Consider the following 25054-nt stretch of genomic DNA (forward strand, 5'->3'; position numbering starts at 1 on the left):
GCTCAGTGGTCCAAAGTCCTCTTTTCAGATAAAAGTAAATTTTGCATTTCATTTGGAAATCAAGGTCTGGAGGAAGACTGGAGAGGCACAGAATCCAAGCTGCTTGAAGCCCAGTGTGAAGTTTCCAAAGTCAGTCATGATTTTATCAAGTCCAAAGTCAATGCAGCCATCTACCAGGAGATTTTGGAAATATTCTAATATTTTGAGATACTGGATTTTTGGATTTTAATCCTCAAAATTAAAACAAAACAAAAAAATGTTTTAAAATGTTTTACTTTACATGTAATGAATCTAGAATATGAAAGTAACTTTTTGAAAAGAAATAAAAAACTTTTCACGATATTCACATTTTTTGAGATGCACATGTATATTGAAGAAATTGAGAAACTCTATATAAAAGAGTGATAGTTAATTGTCTCTTATTGGCCCGATTAGCCAAACCCACAAAACTAGCCCCACTAATAAAAGAACACATATACAGACACTTCATATGTGATGGAGTTAGGATGATTATTATAGGGTTAATAGAATACATTTTCAAGAAAAAACATTCCCATTACATTTACAGCATTTTGACCATCCGGTGTATCGCCTGCGTGTGCCTTTGGAGTGTTTTAAAATAGTGAGCAATCGGTTCAACTGATTTGGAGTTGAAAATCTCAGTTTCTACCATAGCTGTCACATAACTATAACCTATAGCAACTTTTTTTTTTTTTTTAAGTGACAAACTGTCCGGCCCAAACTTCCTGTTTCAATGGATAATACATTAACACAGGACTTAGTGGGGTCTACAAGTCCAGAGAGTCCATTGGGATAGATTTAGTTTTGGAAGGGTGGGGGTTGGGGAAATGAGAACATGCTGAAGGATCTTTGTTGCCCCTGAAATCCGAGAGGCTAACTTGGACAAGCAATCTATTTATCGCCTCTCTGTCTGATGATTCTGTTCTGCTGAGGTTGCCAAAACATTACAATCCTATAAATAGTTACATCAGATGTTATGGTTTCAAAATGTATATTAAAAGTCTAATACAAAAATAATAATAATACAATATCACAAATAAGATAATGAAGAACAATAAAAATGGCATCACAAAATTAAACATAAATATCCAAAAACAGAATAAAGACCCAAACAAAATCAGAGAACATTGTTACAGAATTACAGTACATCTTATGAAAAATCTTACTATTTTTGTAAATGTAAACAATGATTTCAGCATTCCAGTTCCATATTTGAGTGCAAAAGGCATTTATATATAAAAAAGATGATTTGTTTGGTTTGTCAAATAATAAAGTTACTGTAGATATTAAAACATCCCTATTGAACATTAGGCTAATTTCATGTACTGTAACGTGTGTCAAGATATGTTCCAAGACTAATGTGAATTGTTCATAGGTTTTGTTCCTACTGCTGCTTTTAAAGGAATAGTTCACCCCAAAAATCATAATTTACTCACCCTCAAGTTGTTCCAAACAAACAGTTGCTGGTCCTCATGGACTTCCATAGCAATTTTTTTTTCCCATACTATGGAAGTCAATGTGCACCACCAACTGCTTGGTTACTAACTTTATTCAAAATATATTATGTTCAACAGAAGAAATAAATTCATACAGGTTTGGAACAGCTTGAGCATGAGTAAATGACAGAATTTTCATTTGTTTAGTCAACTATCCTTTTAAGCCTCAATTTAAAAACATTTCTTTATTCTTCTAAACAATGTTATAGCTCTATAAAATCAGATTCTATGAAGACAGTTTCCCTGACCTTATAATAAACCCCAACAATAAAAGTAATGAATGTAACATGACATACTTGGCCTTTCAGTGTACAGTAAGTTCAAGGACATTCTGTGCCCTGTTCCCTTCCCACAATCACATGCACAATGAGGACAGGTCATTTGGGAGCACTAAACTTGTAAGAGCAGGATGAACCGTGAAAAGGCCAGGATGACCAGAACAAAACGTTTTTTTGACAAGTCATCGCCCCTTCTTTCACTGATTCTCTGCAGCTTCTTGCTTCATGTGTCCGTGAGAGTGAGCGACAGAAGACGAACACAGGAAAGAAGGCTCTTTTTCATTTCTCAATGGAAGCTGAAATGCCTAAGGCTGATGACAAAAAGATAAACCATGAATCAGTTTAGGCTGGAAATGAAAATATCTTCTAATTGTCAGGCAACAGCAAATACATCCATTAAAGCGGTGGTCCTGGTTTGTTTGGACACACAATCTCAGACATAAAAAAAAAGTAAACATTTTTTTCTATCCTAACTATACATAATTATACAGTCAGATGAGTTTTACACACTGCACAATTTCCAGATAGAAGTTTACAGCATTAAACTGATATCACCTGATATTGTCATCTAAACAAGTAACAAGTCTGCCTGGTTTGTTCTGACCAACTGAGGAAAAAAGCATTACAATAAATCTACCAATGGTGATTAAATCTAACGATCAGTTAGCTCATATCACATCAAACCATGCAAATTACTATTACTGTAATACTTTCTCAAATTATTAATGTTAACAACATCAGCATTGCGTGACTGGGTATAGTGTGTAGAGTTCAGTCTCTAATTGTCATACCATTTGAAGTCATTAAAATTATTCTTCCTGCAAACTGGTTCTCATTAAAATACAAATCTTGTGTGATCCCAGGCTATCTGTAATAAGATGCACTTTTACAACTGGAATATAATTTAATTTCGGTCACATGCGTTTCATAAACACATAATCCTTTCTGGATTACAATCCGCCATCAAAATTATACATTTAATTATTCCAGCTGCTGTGCGAAAAGGCTATAACGTTAAACGATCCGCCACCTGCAGCATCCTCGCACGTGATATAGCCTACTAGCCGGGACAACTACTTTATGTTTACAATCGTGACATAATGACGCTGCGGCATGCTTCAATTTTCTACGAATCCCTACCAGTAAATTAGAAAACATTATTATAAGCTAAACGTTGTGGATCGGGCTAAAGTAAGGAAATAGTTTTGAACACTGGTTTGATATGTACTTGCGCAAACATTGATTTTGGATCATTTTTAACAAAAAAATAAATAAAAATAAAAAAGTTACAGACTGCAGCTTTAAGTTTGTTTAAAATAAAATATTAAATCACATATCCTTTTTTACAATACAATTGTAATCGACAGAAATATAACTTGTAATTCTTTTTTTTTCCAATTAGAGTTTAAACTAATTATAATAATTTTTTTATAAACAAAAAATAAATAAAAAACACTTGACCCTTTAAGACTAGCACTCGATTTGCTTTCTAACTGCTTTTCTTAAAAAAGGCCTTTAACACTACCTTTCTATTCGATCTACTTTTTCTTTTTTTATATAATTAACAACAACAAAAAAACCTTGCTACATGTACTGTGATGGGCTAATAGACTTGTCATAGCACTTGTTGATTTTGATTGCTTCCATTGTCGTCATTTGTAAGTTGCTTTGGATAAATGTTTTAAGTACATTTGTCAACATTTTATTTCTTTATTTTTAAGTTTGGTAACCCGTTTTTATTCTTATTATTTTTACATGCTTTCCTTCACTTATTTGTCACCCATCAGTTGAAAAGTCACTGTGTTAAAATATATAGAAGTATTGTGACACAAGTAAGTGTACCTTTGCGAGTCGGGTGTGCTTTAGTGCTCTTCACTGTACTGCTTTGAGACAGAGCTTCCATAATCCACTGAAGAGATGATGTACAGAACTCCATCTGCATTCAGATGAGCACTCATCAGTGAACAACATCTCAATATAGTGTAATGCAGATATCACATAATGTGCCCTTACATCTGATTCTAGTGCTTGCAGTCTGCGGTCAACATCTCTGATCTCACCAACCTGTTTGATGAGACCGTCCACTCTGAAACACACATCACATCAACATTCTGCTTTAATCTGAGGAACAAGATTTTGATCACATTTTGATTTGAATCTGTTCAAATACGATGAATAGTTTTTAGCTAGTAAAAAGCTTATAATTGCAAAAACGTCCACCTTCAGGCCTTCTTTTTACTTTGAAATCTTTTTTTTTTATTTTTAGAAAGGAAACAGACATTTATTTTGTTATGAGCAAACTTTATTCTCCATACCTTTTTTAAAAAAAGAAAAATCTAATTAAAATTGATCAAATATGACACATCAGGTTAATCTCTTGATCATTGTATTTGAAACTGCAGAGTTTTGATCATAAAACTAAGCATTTAAATACCATCTTACTGGGAGATGTTGATATTAATAGAATTTTATGTTAGTCTGCTGAACCGTTATAAAGAGCTCAATGATTACATTTCAAGCTATCAGAATTTCATCTTATTTTTGGCCATATAAATATTAGCATCTGAACAAAATTTTTTCTTTTTTTTTTTCTTTCATAAAATTGTGGTGTTTTCTCCTCAACTATGAGCATCATACTCTATATTATACTATACGAGGCATAAAAGCCTAATAATTGATCAAATATGATATATATACAGTGGTGCTTGAAAGTTTTGAATTTTCTACATTTATCAAATATAACCCAAAACATCATCAGATTTTCATTGACATAGACTCCAGTCAAACAAATGAGACAAAATATGTACTGTCTGTGGCAAAAAATCTGTGAGTGGCAAAAATGATGTGAATTTTTGCTTTCAATATCTGGTCTGACCCCCTTTTTGCAGCAGTTAGGTAAAGTTTCTCGTAACTGCTGATCAGTCCTGCATAACCGCTTGTAGGAGTTTTAGCCCATTGCTCAGTACAAAACTGTTTCAACTCCGTGATGTCGGTTTCTTCCTATGAACTGCTTACTTCAGGTCCTTCCACAACATTTTAATTTGATTAACAACTCTTCTTCTGAGGTCCTCAGAGATCTCCTTCTTTCAGGCCATGATTCACTTCCATAAACATGATCAGACTTTGATAGATCCCTGTTCTTTAAATAAAACGGGCACGTAGTGACACCTGGTAGTCATCCCATTGATTAAAAACACTTCTAAACAGATGGACTCTAATTTCACCTTGAAATTAACTGCTAATTCTAGAGATTCACATTTTTTTGTCACTCACATATGTAATATTGGATCATTTTCCAGAACAAATAAATGACAAAGAACATTGTTTTATCTCATTTGTTTGAATGGATTGTATTTGTCAACTTTCAGGAGTTGTGTGAAAATCTTGTGATCTTTTGGGTCATATTTATGCAGAATTTCTATATTTCATCATTTTAAAGGGTTCACAAACTTTCCAGCACCACCGTATATACAGGGGTGCACCGTGCACATAAGTGTTGCACAGGTGCACATGCGGGATCAAAATAAAAAATGCGCTTATTTCAGAAGGAAAATTTGATTTGTAATGAAAGTTTGACTCACTTAGCAGTCATGCGTTTTAGCCTCTCAGAGTCTGTCCCTCTTTGTTTTTTGCTCTCGACAACCAGAAAGTTCTCCTTCTGAAAAGTCTCCCATTTCACCAGCTTGTTAGCCTCTCTACCCGTCAAATGCACCGCTATTATAAAAGGGAAATACACACAATTTTTTACTTTACATCACATTTCATCTTCAACAAATCAGCTTGTTGAACTGTAATCGTTTACTATCTTTACCAAATCGATGGATTTTGGTGGATGCCACTTTGCGTAAGTTTCTTTTGATTAAGAGGTTGATGTGGGATAGGATGATGAAGGGTGGAGCGAGAGTTGGACGTGAATGATACTCCACTATCAGATTATACCGCTGAAACTTCCAGTATGTGTCGCTGTGCTCCTGAACCTTAGAGAAGGTGTAGCTACAGAAACAGACACAAAGAGAAGAAAAATGCATGGATGGATGCATCATTTGATGAATATATACAGCAGATGGATGAATAGACAAGCAAATACCTGAATGTGGCGATGAGCAGGTTGACTAGTAGGATGTTGGTGACTAGTAGGAATATGACCAGCAAAATGACCACAAGCCAGTTGTGGCTGGTGTCTCTACATGGCTCTTTCCCTTCATCAATCAGTGTTATATTATCTGTGCAATCTCTATCCCAATACTTCCCAGCTTAACACACACAGAGACAAAATATAGTTAGTGCACGATAACAAAGTTGTAAAATATTATTAGTTTAAGTTAAATGACTTGTTCACCCAAAAATTTTAATTCTCTCAAAATGCACTCACCTCAGGCCATCCAAGATGTAGATGAGTTTATTTCATCTTTAGAACAGATTTGGAGAAATGTAGCATTCCATCACTTGCTCACCAATGGATCCTCTGCAGTGAATGGGTGCCGTCAGAATGAGAGTTCAAACATCAGATAAAAACATCACAATAATCCATAAGTAACCCACTCCAGTCCACCATTTAACATATTGTGACGTGAAAAGCTGTGTTAATTATAAATGAATCCATCATTAAGATGTTTTAACTTCAAACCGTTGCTCCTGGTCAAAATAATCTAGAATATTGCTTTCTCCAGTAAAAAAGTTCTCATCCAAATCAGGAAAAGAAATATGCACAGAAGCATAATTTACAAGTGTAAACAGTCTAACAAACAAACATGTCGGTGATTTTGATGTGAGAGGACATAAAGAGGACTTGAATCACTGGAGAAAGCGTTATTATGGACTATGGTTTAAAGGTAGAACACCCTAATGATAGATTTGTTTATTTTAAATATGCTGCTTTTCACTTCACAAGACATTAATCGATTAACTGTTTGGTCTCTCATTCTGACGGCACCCATTCACGACAGAGGATCCATTGGTGAGCAATTGATGGAATTCTAAATTTCTCCAAATCTATTCTGATAAAAAACAATCTAAAAACTCAATCATCTTTGAAGGCCTGAAAGTAGGAGAATTTTTAGCAAATTTTCTTTTTTCTGTTTAACTATTTCTTTAAGTGTAAATCAGAAGTGAACATACTGTCTATTTCTTCTACAGGAATCTGTCCAAATATATGCAAATATGGTCTGTACAAGACTCGTCGAAATGCTCGTCTAGGGCTTGGGTCATATTGGTATAGTAGAGCTTGATTGGCCACTCCATACGCACTCAGCCACACCGCCAGGAAGAATAAGAAGAAGAACGCATCCTTTATCTGAGGTTCATTCATATGAAATAGAAAGAGGAGTGAGATGTCAAATATTGTGTTTGTGAAATATTGATGAAATCCTAAAATGTTGTGAATTTCATGGACTGCTGGTGTAACTGCTACTTGAACTTGTCGGTTTAGCAAATCCTTTTTTTGATTGATCTTTGGAAATATTCTAATATTTTGAGATACTGGATTTTTGACTTTCATGAGTTGTGAGCTCTAATCTTCAAAATTAAAACAAAAACTTTTGAAATGTTTTACTTTACCTGTAATGAATCTAAAATATATGAAAGTTTCACTTTTTGAAATAAGTTACAAGAAAAAATTAACTTTTTACTGATAATCTAATTTTTTAGATGCATACACACACACACAGTCATGGCCAAAAATATTGGCACCCTTGGTAAATATGATCAAAGGCGGCTGTGAAAATTAATCTGCATTGTTAATCCTTTTGATCTTTTATTTAAAAAATTGACAAAAATCTAACCTTTCATTGGATAATAAGAATTTCAAATGGGGGGAAATATCATTATGAAATAAATATTAAAAAATTATACTCTCCTACAGGTATAGAGCTTAAAAGTTAAGCTCTATACCTGTAGATGGCATCCAGCAAAAATCATTATGCATGCAATACCATAAAACTAAGACCTTTCCGTGCAAACGTCCTGGATAATATAGATTCATCTCATGCTTTTCAAAGCAATTAAAGACTTGTAATCCACTCATATCCCATTGTGCGTCAACATAAAACGTAAAATTACTATATATAGTAATTACAGGTATAGATCTTAATTTGCACTCAACCTAGAACTTTGATCACCCCTCTGATTGTCTCACCATTTTGCCAAGTATGATGATTTTTGGACCCAGCTGTCTGTGAATGGCGAAAATGTGAATGAGTCGCAGCGTGAAGACCATGTAGTCCAAACATAGTATACCACGTCCCATGCTGAATGACCAATTGAACATCCTGAGACAGACACAAAGGTACACAAACAGATGATTAAACAAAAATATAGTAGAATGCACAGCACTAAGGTATGATGAATATTTTGTAAATGCTAACTACCAAGCTGTGATACCTCAGCCTGTAACTAGAACCAGTTCTTATTTTATTTTTTTAAAGAAGTCTCTAACGCTCAACAAGGCTACATTTTTTTTGATGAAAAATACAGTAAAAACAGTAATATTTTATATATTACCTTATTTAACCAGGAACAATCTCTTTTACATTGGTGTCCTGGCCAAGATAGGCAGCCAAGGTTACATATAGGCTACTATTACAACATACAACAATAAAACCAACATACCGACATATAACCAATAAAAAAAAAAATTAAACCATTAAATCGCTCACTAGATTACGTAGTAAAAAGACAAAGTCCTTTAAATGAAACAACAGAGATAAAATGGCAAATAACCCAATTTGGCTTTATATATCAACAGATACCAATGCATTTTTCTCCGATTACTCAAAGAAAGCCATGCAACTCTTTTGCATAGTTCCCAATGATGAGCTGAAAATTTACAATCAGTTATAAATCTCAGAGCACCATGGCCATGGTACAAAGCATCCAAGGAGACGAGAAGGTAAGAGGGGGCATGCTGATGGACTACATCCCCATAAACGAGAAGGTAGGTAGGTTAAATTATTGCACGTATTAAGTGGCAGCATACAAGTACAATTATTGCACATCATAAGGGAACCGGTAGGAGGATAGTGGACACTAGTTTCTTCCTCATATTGAATGAAAAACACGACTTTCTAAAGTAAATTTCTCTTAAATTTTTTCCTCAAATACTTATTATACTTATAATACTTATTAATATCGATAATAACACCCAAGTATTTGTACTCTGACACTTAAGTAATATGGCTCCCCTGAGAAGTCAGAAGAACAATAGAGGTTTCTGAAGAAGTTTCAGAATTTGAAAATAACATTCATTTTATTTTTTCAACATTTAAAATCAGCTTCAAAGCACAGAACCTATTTTGGATAATATCAAAAGCAGACTGTAAAGAAGCCACAGATTGTTGCTTAGAGGGGGGCTGAGCAATAAACAATAGTATCATCTGCATAAAAATGGAACCTTGCGTTATCAATATTAAAATCAAGGTAGTTTATATATATATATATATATATATACTGAATAATAACGGCCCCAACACAGATCCCTGTGGTAAACCCTTACTCTCCAAAGGATCCAACTGAACACCTTCCATTTGTACACATTGGGTTCTACGCTTTAAATAAGCAATGCACCATAAAATAGCATTTTCTGATAGTCTAAGACTATTTAATAATATCTCATGGTCTACAGTATCAAAGGCCTTTGATAAGTCAATAAAAAGACAAGCACAATGTTGTTTATTATCTAAGGATCCACAGCGTTATTTACTGTGCCCTTTGCGGAACCCAGATTGGTTAATAGACAAAATATTAATGACAGTTTAAATACTGTCAACTGTTTACTAACTAGGTTTTCCAAAAGTTTCAAGAGAATACAGAGCTTAGATATAGGTCTATAGTTATCCATTAAAGAAGGACGACCCCATTTTGACAGGGGAACAACAAATGTTGATTTCCAAATCTTAGGGTCTCTTATTGTATTAGCTAATAATGAAAGATTGAATAGATACATCAGCGGAGGAGAAATAAAACCAGCCGCTAGTTTAAAAAACAACGGGGGTAATATGATAAGGACCTGGTGATTTATTCACATCTAATTCTGTTGAAGCAGAACAAACATCAGAGAGAGAAATGTGTTGAAAAGCGAACTCTCTTGTCCATCAATTACGATCAGCTTTAACGAATTCTAAATCTGAATTTGTATCATTATTTGTTAGAAATAAAGACCCTGATTCAATACAATGAAGTATTTGCTTTGTCTACAATTTTGATAGAATCTGTCATTATACAATGTTACCAGTTAAAGACTTAGGGCCAGATTTACTAAACAGGACAAATTAGCATTAGAGTGCAAATCCATAAAAGTGCATATGGGAGGGGAAAATTCTGTGTGTTCTCCTTAATATTTTGAAATAATATTAGAATTTAAAGTATCTTTTTTTATTTGAATATATTTTAAAATGTTGTACAATTTTAACTGAATATATTGTCAATGTCACACGATTCTTCAGAAATCATTCGAATGTGCTGATTCGCTGCTCAAGAAACATTTCGGATTATTATCAATGTTGAAAACCGTTCCTAAATATTGTTGTGGAAACGTACAGGGCTGTCAAGCATTACCTGCAGCACGATCCAGTGATGAAGAGGGAGATGGCAAGAACATCAAACTTATTCCACACATCTTGAGCATACAGCATCAACCTCTGACCAAATGTCTTCTTGCCCACAATGAATGTCTGGGAGTGAAAGAAAGACACCAAAAAGTGGAATAAATGGATGGATTAATCATCATACTTGACTGAAAAATAATTTATTTGTATCACTTGATTTATTGCACAAGGAAAGACCAGGATGTGATTTGAGAAATGCAGCACCTACCTCTCGAATCTCCTCGCACACGATCGTGAATACCCAGAAATACAGCACATACTCAGAAATGGCAGGGCCTTTGGGTGGAGGTGGTTTGAAGTCAACCAATAGCACGTAGGCGTACAGAAACAGGAAGAGGAAGTACATCACAACATTGCCGATGAATGAAGTAACAGGGGCGTACCAGAACTGCTTCCAGCGGGAAAGCCAAATGAGACGCTTCTTAGGTTGGGAACTCATAACAGTACCTGCTTACCGAAAGGAATAAACAGGGCAAGACAATAACGAGGAAAAATTATGGTCAACTTGATCAAGGTAAAGTACCAAAAAAAGATCATTAGTGAAATTCATTCATTGTGGGGTGGGGGGGTTGAAATCAACAGTCAAACCTTTTGTTGGTCGTCTGATGTTATTTGAGTCCTCCTGGTCGCCTTCACTGCTAAGTATCATAAAAAGATAATAGATAAATACATATTTGTCTACAGAGATCTTATATTTATGCATGATGCATCAAATAAAACCTAATTTACTGGTGTTTGATGTCAGCGAAGGAGAAGACAGTATCTCCGTAATTACAGTCTGTTGCTGAAGGTGACGATACCATCACTGATTTATCCTCTTCTGCTTTCCTGTGAGGAAGATTGCTTAATCATTCTCACTATGCAGTACATTTTCAACTTGTTGCATATTGTATGAAATGTTGAACTCACAATCACATCTGATGCATTAACTTTTACTGGTAATTGAAGACATTTTCATTGGTAAATTTAAGCCTTACTGTATTGCTAGACCCGGATGAAATAATTGTACTTATTATTATTATTATTATTATTAATACACACACACACACAGACCAAAATTATAAGCGCAACACTTTTGTGTTTGCCCCCATTTTTCATGAGCTGAACTCAAAGATCTAAGACTTGTGTGTACACAAAAGGCCTATTTCTCTCAAATATTGCTCACAAATCTGTCTAAATCTGTGTTAGTGAGCACTTCTCCTTTGCCTTGATAATCCATCCACCTCACAGGTGTGGCATATCAAGATGCTGATTCGACAGCATCTTCGAGATGACATCATTGGTTCATCTCGAAGACGAGTTCGTTCAGAATCAGCTACATATAGCAGGTGACTCGATTTCCTTCTCATATATTCCCGTAGCGTCACAGTGCATTTCCCTGTTGAAGCCCAGCGTCCGTTGACTTCAATGGGGCTGCTTTGAACAGTTTTTTTCAGTGCTTCGAAACTAGACGGTCATTGGATAAATGCTGCGATTATGTCCCGCCCCCGGACGCTCAGCGTCTCTGGAGGTGAGTGGAGGAGTGGGCGGGGCTGGACTCCGGGCTTCTGCGTGATGATTGGAGGGTCTGTCGAAAGACTGCATCTCCTTTTGATTGACAGCGATTGTGTCCTATAAGAAGTCGCTGATGCTGAAGCTATTCAAGCTCAGTCCCATAGCGGATTGACAAACTGCTGCAACCTATTTCTTGGTATTTGCTTGGTGAAGTTGCTGGCCAATTTTCATCATAACAGGAGAAAGCTGTGATTACTTGGTGTTCCTTAACCCACCGGTGCGGGCTGTCTCGTTTTTCTTTATGAAGCGAAACAAACTAAAAATACTCTAGATAAGAGCAAGGTATCATTTGAAACTGCACATAAATAATATACACTATGAAAATGCCAGGTGCAAAAGCTTGGAGACAGCATATATAGAAATTAAAACTTATTTAGCACACAAGTGATGATAAAGACATGTATCATGTTACAAACGATGCTGTTCTTCTGAACTTTCTATTCATCAAAAAAATAAAAAATTCTTCTTAGCTCTTTTCAACATAATAATAAATGTTTTTTTAGCAGCAAATCACAATATTAGAATGATTTATGAAGGATCATGTGACTGGAGTAATGATGCTAAAAAGTCAGCTTTGATTGTTCCTAATAAAATGTTTAACTACACTCACAAGTGAATCTCAAGTTATTTTGTGTGATAGCTAAATATATACTTAATAAACTACAAACAAAAATAATATTTAAATTTATTTTGTCCTCATATTCTTTCTTGTAACGGAGTATTCACTTTCTATTTCCTTAAACTCTAAAGAGAGAACTCTTTAATTAAAAAAAAAAAACAGGTCGAAAAAGAAAGGTAGTGAAGCATAGTGATAATGTGAGGAAAGATGTTAGGAAACTGTGAGGAAATTTCCATCGCTGATGTACTTACTTGAAATCGATTAATTTGGTGTAGACGAGAGGAGGAATGATCATTGCCAGCACAAGTTTCCACAGCTTAGTTCCTCTGTCTATGTCACCCCACCAGATCTGAGACAGCAGGGACTAAAATAAAAGAGAGTGTTAAAGAAAAACACTCATCTTATTTCAAAAGAAACAGTGACTGCATGCCGACAGACCTGTACTCCATCATGGCTGAAGAAATAACGGGCGTCAGCAGCTAAGGCCATCTTCAGACAGGTGGCATCACCCCACAGATAAGACTTGCGGATCAGCAGCTTATTGGAATAACTTGCTTTGGTTTGGTAGCATGTGCTAAACACATCTGTCAAAACAATTACAATGGAAAGAAGCTTAAACTTTCTTTTAGCACTGGTTTTATAAGAAATCAAAAGCAAAGACTTTCACACATCCTACCATGAGCCATACACTCAAACTTTGTGGCCAACTCCTTCATGGACAGCTTAACTTCTGTCTCAATCTCCAGTTTAGACAGCTCCCTCAATAGTTTACATCCTCCCAGAGCAGTCAGGACCGACTCACCGCACTGAGAGAGAGAGGAGCGGCACAGGTGAGCTGTAAGAACATTTCCATCCGAAAACAAATGATCTAATATATCACAATCAACTGAAAATAATAAAGGTTTCAAAAGGGCTGCTGCAATAGAAGAACCTTTTTTTTTTTTTATGTGAAAAACATTTAAAAAAATCTAAAGACCCGTTTGCACAGTGGAAAGGTTCCACGTATGTTCGAGGTTCTTCATGAAACCGAAGACAACAATAAAGAGTCTTTAAGTGAGTATATGAAGGGATATTACAATCCATAACTTTTTATAAATGGCTGAAACTCTCTCTATCGATACACATATATATTCTTTACTATTTCGTATAAGTTGAAAATAAAACACTAAAAACTAAAATCGATCATTTTAATTTTAAACGCTAAAAGTAAATTTATGCATCATCTTAGCATCGTCAAATTTATGTATAATGCTTTTCATAATACACATTGTTTCAAAGCAGCTTTACAGAAAATCATATGATGTTAATGTTTATAATATCTTAAAGGGATAGTTCACCCAAAAATGAAAATTCTGTCATTAATTACTCACCCTCGTGTCGTTTTAAACACGCAAGACCTTCGTTCATCTTTGGAACACAAATTAAGATATTTTTGATGTAATCTGAGAGCTCTCTGACCCTCCCATAGACAGCAAGGATCCTTACATGATCAAGGTCCAGAAACATAGCAAGGAGATCGGTAAAATAGTCCATGTGACATCAGGGGTTCAACTGTAATTTTACGAAGTTATGAGAATACGTTTTGTGCGCAAAAGAAAAAAAAAAGTAACGACTTTATTCAACAATTCGTCTCCTCCGCCTCACCCTGGCGCCATAAACAGCGTATGCTGTTCTGTGTCAGCTGCGTCACGCGGATATGTTTTCTACATCGTTTGCGCTTTGATCTGAACGTAAACAACGTATCCGTGTGACGCAGCTCACACAGAACAGCATACGCTGTTTACATTTAGTGGATACTCTCCAAAATGGCGCCAGGGTGATGCGGAGGAGACAAATTGTTGAATAAAGTCTGTTCTGATCTCTGTTTGTTTTGTTATTGGCGTCCCCTAGTGGCGATTTGTTTTATTCAAGTAAAAAACATGTACTGTTCAGCCATTTTATTATATAGCGTTTGAGAGAGCACACGAATGACATTCATCTCCAACCAAGCTTCATTTTGCTCTTGAAAAGGCATTGTCTGTAAGTTTTCTTAATAACAGTAATGTTATAAATGTTAGTTAATTCAGGTCAAGGCATATGGTTATATATATATATATATATATACAATCGTAATGTTGTTAAATATGTAGAAGTTTACGCATTTGTACTGTTGTTTTTGCAGTTTTACACCGCTTCCATTAAATATGCCTGAAGACAACTCTGTTTTTTGAGTACTTTTTGGAGGAGTGTTTAGCTTACTGCATAGCTACTGTATGTACCTGTACACATAGCGAGGGCAGATGTGTTTCTTTTGCACACAAAATGTATTCTCATAGCTTCGTAAAATTACGGTTGAACCCCTGATGTCACATGGATTATTTTACAGATGTCCTTGCTACGCTTCTGGATCTCGAGCGTGATAATTACATTGCTGTCTATGGGTGGCTCATGGGATACATCAAAAATATCTTAATTTGCATTCCGAAGATGAACGGAGGACTTACGGGTTTGGAACGACATGAGGGCGAGTAATTAAAGACTGAATTTTCATTTTTGGGTGAACTAACCCTTTAATGCTTTATAGTTATATTTATTAGATTAGAGCTGGGTGATTATATAGTTACTTGATATTTAATGCATGAATTCAGATTAAGGTGTTACTTTATAGAACATTGCATTTTAAAAAATCAAGCTGTTACATAGCATATATGGACTTTACGTGAATAAACTGCATGTATGCAGATTACATTGGATATATTCAACTTTATATATAGAGCTATACAGTTTACATTTAGTGACGATATAGACTAATCACACAGCCGCAATGTATGGAAAATTTAGATTTATTTGTGTCTTATAATTATTAAATTATTTTTATTTATTTGAAGATTAACTTTAAGTGTTCAAATGTAATCTAAATATAAAAACAGGGGAAATGAGTATGATTAATTAAATATCCAATATCAACCAATAATGATGCAATAAAAAAAACCTCAAATCTGTCCATAACCGATATATTGCGCATCCCTAACAATATGACAATAACTACAGCAACTCATCAGAAGCATAATACCATTTCCCAGCAGAAGATCGCCATTTCAGCCCTGTTCTGCAGCACCGCCCAGAGGAAGAGACAAAACCATGGGTGCTGACATATGCTTTGTTGATAATAGCTCTGGTCCTTCAGGACCTTGCATGCTTTCTGAAGGGTGGTATCCAAAGACAACAACATTTCATTTTTAGGTACTGAGCGGACAATGCAATAATGCAATTATACAGAACTAAAGTAGGTCTGGTACCTTCAAAGCTTTTCTTTTGGTAGATGCCATGTCCACATTGATTACAGACCTGTAGAAGGGCTGGCACACCTCTCCCAAAAGATCCTCCAGCAGCAGACTCACCTACAGTAGGATGAGAAATCAGTGACTTTTTCAACAGCACATATTCATTCACTGTTTTCACTCACACGACTGGTGCACAAAAATTTATCTTTAATCAGGCCCTTATTGAATTAACATTTTACTTCAATTAAAATTAATTAGAGCTAAACATCTAAAAAGAAAGAAGTTCTTGCTTAGAATCCAGAGTTTAGCAGACTAGTATTAGTAGGATGGTGGTCACAAGAAGTAAAACCATGGTCCTCATTACCATGCTTTTATGGTTTTAAAATAAATAAGTAGGCTAATAATAAACTATAAAAAATTTGTAGTTAAACCAAACATGAAGAACAAAACACCTTCTATAAAATTAAAATATTCCCCAGTATATGACAGTAACATTTATAATGTATTTTTTTCATTTGTATTATTGTAAACATATCTTCAAGTTAAATTATTATGGTGCTGAATTGACGAGCCATTTTCCAATATACCTCATTGTCATGGCTGTTTTCAGCCAGCATCACTACAGAACCTTTAATGTTCTCATATCACACGGCTGTATAAGAATTCTGCATCACATCTGAATGGATCAAGCGACTTGCGCTGTTTATCTCTTATAAATTGTGGCCGAAGCGCACTGTGGGAGACTGATCCCGCTCTTGCTTTGGCACGTGGCTGGCGGCGGATGCATCGGGGAGCACTACTTTGAGGTTTCGCATGCGCTGTCATTTAAAAACAGCGCCTAATATTGGGGAGGTCTCCCTCGTTTCGGCGATCGGCCCACTACTCGAATAGAATGTGTTCCCGATGGCCAGTAGGCGATCACGGGTCCCCCAGACCTCTGGGCCCTATGCACTCTGTCACCCTTTTCCCCCCACTAGCGACGCCCCTGGGTCTAATTAAAATTCAGGACACACCTTATTGATGACATTTTATACAGGCAAGCAGATAAGCCCAGAATATGTATATTACAGATCGTTGGCTCTGTGACAGATTATGTTCCTATATTCTTCCAGTTGGAGGGGACCTCTTGTCGAAGAACATCTGCAAGGCACTATGAACCATCTGACTAGTAAGTAAAACCTCAAACATTCAAAAGTTTATCAGATATTAAAAAAAGTCCTGTATGTCTACAAGGCCATCCTGTTTAACACTGCATTGAGGACACTGCAACCTACAGAGGGGTACAACATAATTCAAAACGAGACACAGATGATAAAAAAGTGCTTTGAAATGAAAATGAATAATGGTAAGAGAGAACTGAGTACCATGACTGTGCCTCACTTCAAAGTGAAACAGTCTGTAATGGTCATCTGCCATACCAGATGGACGGTGAAGGTGGGAATTAGAAGTAAGTGTAGTAAAGCGTTTGTTCAAGTAGACTTTGTTGCTTGTGGAAACCTCACACAAGCCTGAAAGGTGCTTAAAACTTAAAATCTTAATTGCACTCTTGAAAACTGTTCACCAAAGACTAAATTTCAGTCCGGCAGAATTTTCTGCACAATTCACCACCAAGATCAAAATGAGCATTGTGAATGTAAAAGCTTCACATTACATTTATAACAATCATTGCTAATATTTGAATTGTATTTCAGGGCTGTTCATGAAGACCGATAAATCAAGAGATGTTGTGACAACCTGGACAGAATTCAGCTCCAGATCCACCTTCCACACCATACTTCTCACTCACAAGGATTGCTTTCTAATAGCAAATTATTAGTTCTCTTCAGGGTTAGGTGCATGCAGATGTTACTTGATTTTAGATAGAATGAAAACTATATATATACACTTCCCCCAAAGCACCTAAAAGCTATTTCACACTTGCTATACTCCAACAGAGTGAACACACTGACCAAACAAAACAAAATCAGCATTTTTGTTTTAAAGAAAATAGTTTTTGTGGCAGTGTGGAATGACCATAATGCTGTATGTTAGGTGTGAGATTCATTAAACTTGGTTTGCTATAATACATCTATTCAGAAGTGCATCAGTGTGAATCATAATTCCCCCCACATTTGCTGTATATCCATAAAGTGATATATTTGTCATAGTATTCTTTCATTGGTTAACAAGCTCATTAAGACAGTCTCTTGCTCCCACCTACTGGCATAACAATGTAACCTGCAATGTTTTTTGTTGTTTTTTTTTTAAAAGAAAGAAAAAAAAAATTGTTGCATGATTTCCAATTAATTATTGGAAGTGGGTTGGCTAAGCTGATTAGCTGATGTATTACAATGCTTGATTCAGGTTCAATAGAGGAGCATGTGATTAGTTGAGAAATTGTGCATAGTTAATGATGGCTCTTAAATATTGAAATACAGTGTGTTGAATGTCTACTAATACTTGCATAATGTTTTGACCCTGGATGCTTACAGAAGGATAATCTTTCATTTATGTGCCAGAAACATCATAAGCATTTATAATTTTGTAGGTTCATGCTTAACTGGTGTTGATAAATGTACTCTTTATATTAATAAGTCAATTTATATCGTCACTGTTTTTAAGTTACACTGTCTGGAGAGTTTTCCAGTACCCAAATTTAGTTTGTATTCTATTTATTATGAAGGGGCAAATTATAATCTCGATAATGAAAACATTCACATGTGTGGAGATTTTATTTATTTGCATAAAGTTTGAGTAAAAGGGAACATATTCTATGAAACATGTTTAAGTTAATTTAATATTTTAATGTTTTAAAATATTTTGGCATTTATAGAAATCTAATATATTTACATGTACAGAAATGTAATATGTTAACAAATATTAGAAATTAATATATGGACATATATTGCAAATTAATATATTTGCATAGTCTGATATCTAAATGTATTTACATATAAAAGGAAATAAATATATGTAAATATTTCCGATAAAAATATATTTACATATATTTAATATATGTGAGAAATATCCAAAAGTGGCCAAAATCAAATATTTAAATATATTTTTAGTATATATATTTCTAAATATATTTACATATATTGTATATATTTTCTCCTATTTGAATTTAAGATATTTAAATATATCAAAATATTTTTTTTTTAAATATATTTCAATCTATGCGACTTCTGTATGGGCCAACCTGACAAATAAGGGTCTTCTCTACCAAAGCGATCTGTCCCGGCAAGAACCGCCTGGTTGTTCACAAGAGGAATGTGCAAATTCTACATATTAGGCGCCCTACACACTGCAAAACAGTCCAAACCAACTATGTGGGATGATTTTAAAGAGAAGACCCTTATTATATTATTTGTCAGCTGGGGTCATGTGGATTACTTTGAAGCTGGACCATCAAAAATGATCTACATTGAGCCCCTTTCACTTGCAGAAAAGTCCTGGAATTTTTTCTTCTAAAACCTCGATTTCTCTTCAGCTGAAAAAAAGTCATCTACATCTTAGATGGCCTGGGAGTGTAAATAATCAGGAAATTGCCTGCAGGTGGGTGTTACTATTTCCCTATTTAGATATTTGTCCATTTCCAGATCTTACCTCATAAAGGCTGACTTTGCACTTGACATCATTGGACTCTTTTCTGCGCTCTTCCAGGAGATGCTGCAGCAGCATGCCAGCCTGGGAGGTTTTAGAGATGGAGTCGTAAAGACCCTCCAGTCTGCCGTAAGTCAGGTAGTTCAAAATGTTCAGACCGTTGTCAATGAAGAGACGCACAAACTGGGGTTTATCGTTCATCAGGGCATCAGTCATGGATTCTTGTAGATCTTCGTACTGTTAAAGCCAAAATATAACAACTTTAATCATTCACATTACATAACACATAACAGATTTGTAGTTCTTGTACATTTTTAATATGAATACAAGGAATGGTTTTGTTATTGGTCATAAAATCCTGTCTGAAATTTGGAGAAATATGGGATGAGTTGGTGAGTCAGTTAAAGTATATTTAATAGTACCATAGCCTCTCAAAAGATACACTACCATTCAAGTTTAGGGTTGTACGATTTTTTGAAAGAAGTCTCTTCTGCTCACCAAGGCTGTATTTATTTTTTTAATCAGAAATACAGCAAAAACAGTAATACTGTAAAATAGTACTACAATTTAAAATAACGGATTTCTATTTGAATATAATTTAAAGTAAATTAGGAATGCAAAGTCGGCAACACCAAAGCTCATTTGTCTGATGAAGAAACGTCACACGCTATGTGATAGTTTTTTTTAATAATAAACATATGATATGATCGTTTCCTGAATCTCTCCGATAAGATTTGCATTGCAAATGCATCATTTCTCCAGTCTTCAGTGTCACACGATCCTTCAGAAATCATTCTAATATGCTGATTTGATGCTCAAGAAACATTATAAATTGTTGAAAACTACTGCTAATTAATACTGTTGTGCTGCTTAATATTTTTGTGGAAATGGTGATGTTTTCACGATTCTTTGATAAATGGAAAGTTCAAAAGAACAGCATTTAATTTAAATCAAAATGTTTTACAACAAATGTCTTTACTTGATTACTTTTGATCAAGTTAATGCATCCTTGCTGAATAAAATTATTCATTTCTTTCTTATTGACCCCAACTTTTGAACAGTAGCGTACATAATGTAAAAAAATTAAAAAAAATAAAGAGTAAAGTAAATGAAATCCTTCATTTATGTGAATGACATTCAGTTTTGCCACTTACATTTATGAATTTGGCAGACACTTTTATCCAAAGCCACTCTTCATTCAATGTGCACATTTAATCAGTTCATCCTGGGAATCAAACCCAAAACCTTGGCCATTTTAGTGCCATGCTGTGCTGTTTGAACTACAGTAACACTCAACAACTCACCCTAGTTCAGAAGCTAATTAATATTTCTCACAATTCTCTACTGTACCTTCCAGTCGATGTTTCCACTGAAGAGTTCACTCTTGGCAATGTCCACTCTGTTCCAGGTTACAGCCAGCTTCAACTCATCAACATAGGGATTAGTAGACCCCGAAACCCGCTGTTTACTCGCTAAGACATACACAGCAAAATGATGCAGATTAAAAGATATGAAATGTAGAAACACCAAAGTACACTGTAGACAGAAGAGGTTAGAAGTTAAAGTGACAAATACTGCAACCAGTTTAAATGTACCTTGAACAAGCACTTTAAGCATCACAGTGTCAAAATCATCCGCTCCTTCTGCGTGATAAATGGAGATGAGATCTTTGTTCTGGTAGATGCTTAAAACCTTTCAGGAACCAGCCAAGCAGCAAAAAATAAAAATCAGTGCTTAAATAAAGTGCCTGTGACATGTCAATTTAACCAGAGGTCCAACTACAAATTAAGACTATGGTGAATTAAACCCATAAATTAATGAGAAAGACAAAATATTAAATATCATGGCTTAAAATGTACTGAGTAATCCACTATTTTGTAGATAGGGGTCAATTTTCAAAATTTTCACCTGACATTTGGAGCCAAATTACAGGGGATGACTTTAGAAAGATGACAGCATGCTTATTTTATTTGTATACAGAGATTGGCTCTGAAAATTAAAACCAATTTGTCGTTCATCGTCATTTATGTTTGATTAAGTACAGAGTGAGACATTCACCTTATCAACAAGCTTGTCCATGTCTTTCTCTGAAGGAAAGTGTTTCTTTACTTTCGTGGTTATTCGCTCTCTAAGCTCCACGTTGGGAGACCCTTCTTCCTCCTTCTCTGCTCCTCCAAACGCAGACATCGGAGCAGACTGCACGTTCTCCACAATGTCGCTCACAAGATTAGCAAGCCCACCCGAACTAGCCAGGACCAACCAGGGCATTGAATTCTTCAGAGAGATGTCTAATGCCTGAGATGAAACATGGTAAGAGAAAAATTAAAGGGATTGTTTGCTCAAAAATGAAAAATGGCTGTCCATTTACTCACCCTCAGTCCAAAATATAGGTGAGTTTTTTTTTCTTCTTCTTCAATAGAACAGTAAAGAACATTCTTAGCTTAAACTATGGTCCTTTGTGATTCATAAAAGGCAAGTTAGAGGCTACCGGTATTTGAGTGTCAAAAAAGCATATCCAAAAGTGACTTTTGATTGAGTACCTTGTAGATCTGTGCTGTTTCAGATGATTTAGTCTGATTTGATTAACTGGTTCATCCAGGTCATTAAAAAGAACCAGTTCAAAAGAATGATTTGTTCATGAACCAGACATCACTCCTGACTATTTGCCTAAGGCTATGGATTCTAGGCAATAATGCTTTAAATGATGTTCAGTTTCTAGCACAGACCAATCGTTTCACTTTAAAAGACCTCAATAAATCAGGAGCCACTAGGATTTATTGTGTCTTTTTTTTTTTTTTTTACTCAAGTGCTGGTAGCCACTGACTTGCATTATATGAATCACCAAGGGCCGTGGTTTCAGCTCAATCTTCTTTACTGTTCTACTGAAGAAAAATCCACCTACATCTTGGATTGCCTAGAGGTAGTAAATTAATAGCAAATTTTAATTTTTGGGGTGAATTATCCCTTTCAAATGTGGGACAGAGGATGCATACATACATACACACACTCACTGGCCTTTTCATTAGGTACACCTGTTCAATTGCTTGGTAAAAAATTGCTAATCAGCCAATCACTTGGCAGCAACTCAATGCATTTAGGCATCTAGATGTGGTGAAGACGAGTTCAAACCGAGCATCAGAATGGGGAAGAAAGGGGATTTAAGTGACTTTGAACATGGAATGGTTGTTGGTGCCAAACGGGCTGGTCTGAGTATTTCAAAAACTGCTGATCTACTGGGATTTTCACGCACAACCATCTCTAGGGTTTACAGAGAATGGTCTGAAAAAGAGAAAATATCCAGTGAGCGGCAGTTGTGTGGATGAAAATGTCTTGTTGATGTCAGAGGTCAGAGGAGAATGGACAGACTGGGTAGAGATGACTGAAAGGCAACAGTAACTCAAATAAACACTCGTTACAACCAAGGTATGCAGAATACATCTCTGAACGCACAACACGTCGAACCCTGAAGCAGATGGGCTACAGCAGCAGAAGACCACACCGGGTGCCGCTCCTGTCAGCTAAGAACAGGAAACAGAGGCTACAATTCTCACCAAAATTGGACAATAGAAGATTGGAAAAACGTTGCCTGGTCTGATGAGTCTCGATTTCTGCTGCGACGTTCAGATGGTAGGGTCAGAATTTAGTGTAAAGAACATGAAAGCATGGATCCTTCCTGCCTTGTCTGAACGGTTCAGGCTGGTGGTGGTGGTGTAATGGTGTGGGGGATATTTTCTTGGCACACTTTAGGCCCCTTAGTACCAACTGAGCATTGTTTAAATGCCACAGCCTACCTGAGTATTGTTGCTGACCATGTCCATCCCTTTATCATGACTACAGTGTACCCATCTTCTGATGGCTACTTCCAGCAGGATAATGCACCATGTCACAAAGCTCAAATCATCTCAGACTGGTTTCTTGAACATGACAATGAGTTCACTTTACTCAAATGGCCTCCACAGTCACCAGATCTCAATCCAATAGAGCACCTTTGGGATGTGGTGGAACGGGAGATTCGTATCATGGATGTGCAGCCGAGAAATCTGTAGCAACTGCGTGATGCTATCATGTCGATATGGACCAAAATCTCTGAGGAATGTTTCCAACACCTTGTTGAATCTATGCCACAAAGAATTAAGGCAGTTCTGAAGGCAAAAGGGGGTCCAACCCGGTACTAGCAAGGTGTACCTAATAAAGTGGCCAGTGAGTATATGAGTATATATATAAAACTGTAATCTGCTCACCTCCACCATGGAAACTTCTCCAGATATCAGCATATTCAGAACAGGAATGTCAATGCTTACACTGCCTGCTGAGATGAGATAAGCAACCGCAGTCAGTATGAAATCCTTGTTGTTTTCATTAAAGGGATCTTACCATATAATACATAAAACACTATGTTTATACATATTAAACAATTAATAAATTAATTTTTATTGACTATGGTTAATAATTCATTAGATAAGCTTTGGTGCCTTTATACTAAAAGCTTTGTCTTCTCTTGCAATAGCTCCAAATGACCTTTAGGTGGCCAAAACCTCTCCCTTGTTAAACCAAGGTTTTGCTGGTTAACCCGTTACAAGTGAAATAACTGCAATGAAACCAAGTAATGTAAAGTCAACTCTACAGCAGTAATATTCTATTAAACAAGTGTATCATGAAGATTTCTAAATCCTTCCTAAGAAGTGCAGAAGTGCAAAGTTTATTTTGTACCTGGGCGCTGACGTGAAATGTAGTCCTCCAGGCGGCCTCTGAAACCGACCTCCCCACCTTTACGTCCTTCAGTCCCATCATCCACTAGAAGGAAAGCCTTGTAGTTATTATCCAGAGAGCAGGTGCCACGCGGAGCATTTTGGACAAAGTACTTTGCGGGGAAACATCCCTAAGAGAAAGAGAGAGACACTTTTTCTGAGAGACTGTGAACCATGTGCAAAATGCAGTGTGCAATGCTAGTTTATCTACAAATTGGGGTATGATTTTTGCTCTATTTTAATTATTATTTTGGAATTGCATACTAACAAACTCCTTTTACTATTTCTGAAGTGCATGGCATATCTGCTCTAAAAAGTATGGAATACTATGGAAGCTTGTTTTAACCACACTTCTGACTTTTCCATTCACAATTATAAGTTTATATTTCACAATTCAGACTTTTTCTGAGAAAAAAAAAAGAATTGTGAGATATAACTATAGAATATCAGCAAGTCTGAATTGTGAAATAAAAAGGTGCAAATACCTTTAATTTTTTATTCCATATATTTACAAAACAAATGGAAGTAGAAATGGAGGTGATTTAAAAAATAGAATTGTGAGAATTACAGAATTACAAGTTTATGTTATGAAAATAATTACGGGTGCACAATTTTTTCAGCCTGGTTCAGCACCTGGAGATTTGGTTTGGTCCTCGCACTGCACATAGATCTCATTATGAAATAAAGGTTCTCAAATACATGTCGACCACAATTACTAACACCCTTTTATTCAATACTTTCTGAAACCTCCATTTGCCAAAATAACAGCTCTGAGTTTTCTCCTATAATGCCTGATGAGTTTGAAGATCCTGTTAGAAGATCCAAACATGGCCCATGATAAGATTTCTAGCAGAGTCAGTCAGGTTTTGATTTTTTTTATCTGTTGTTTTTTG

At 35.7% G+C, this 25054-nt stretch overlaps 1 protein-coding gene across 1 annotated transcript in view; it reads right to left on the reverse strand.

Moving 5' to 3' along the window:
* Positions 1-263: 263 nt before the first annotated feature.
* The window catches only part of LOC306857886 (transient receptor potential cation channel subfamily M member 4-like), a 33866-nt gene continuing 9075 nt past the window's right edge, over positions 264-25054 (reverse strand). Inside the window, exons 6-28 of the mRNA XM_079398153.1 lie at positions 24124-24292; positions 23655-23722; positions 21472-21708; positions 21009-21105; positions 20764-20885; positions 19417-19650; positions 15847-15948; positions 15621-15749; positions 13245-13374; positions 13007-13152; positions 12820-12932; positions 11125-11223; positions 10984-11033; positions 10604-10842; positions 10346-10461; positions 7929-8061; positions 6914-7088; positions 5883-6048; positions 5607-5788; positions 5377-5509; positions 3809-3881; positions 3638-3731; positions 264-2106 (exon numbers count right to left, since the gene is read on the reverse strand). Coding sequence (XP_079254279.1) covers positions 2075-2106; positions 3638-3731; positions 3809-3881; positions 5377-5509; positions 5607-5788; positions 5883-6048; positions 6914-7088; positions 7929-8061; positions 10346-10461; positions 10604-10842; positions 10984-11033; positions 11125-11223; positions 12820-12932; positions 13007-13152; positions 13245-13374; positions 15621-15749; positions 15847-15948; positions 19417-19650; positions 20764-20885; positions 21009-21105; positions 21472-21708; positions 23655-23722; positions 24124-24292 — 3039 coding nt within the window. The 3' untranslated portion in view covers positions 264-2074. The remainder of the gene's footprint in view (positions 2107-3637; positions 3732-3808; positions 3882-5376; positions 5510-5606; positions 5789-5882; positions 6049-6913; positions 7089-7928; positions 8062-10345; positions 10462-10603; positions 10843-10983; positions 11034-11124; positions 11224-12819; positions 12933-13006; positions 13153-13244; positions 13375-15620; positions 15750-15846; positions 15949-19416; positions 19651-20763; positions 20886-21008; positions 21106-21471; positions 21709-23654; positions 23723-24123; positions 24293-25054) is intronic.

Source organism: Barbus barbus, assembly GCF_936440315.1.
Source record: "Barbus barbus genome assembly, chromosome: 38".
Taxonomy (NCBI): domain Eukaryota; kingdom Metazoa; phylum Chordata; class Actinopteri; order Cypriniformes; family Cyprinidae; genus Barbus; species Barbus barbus.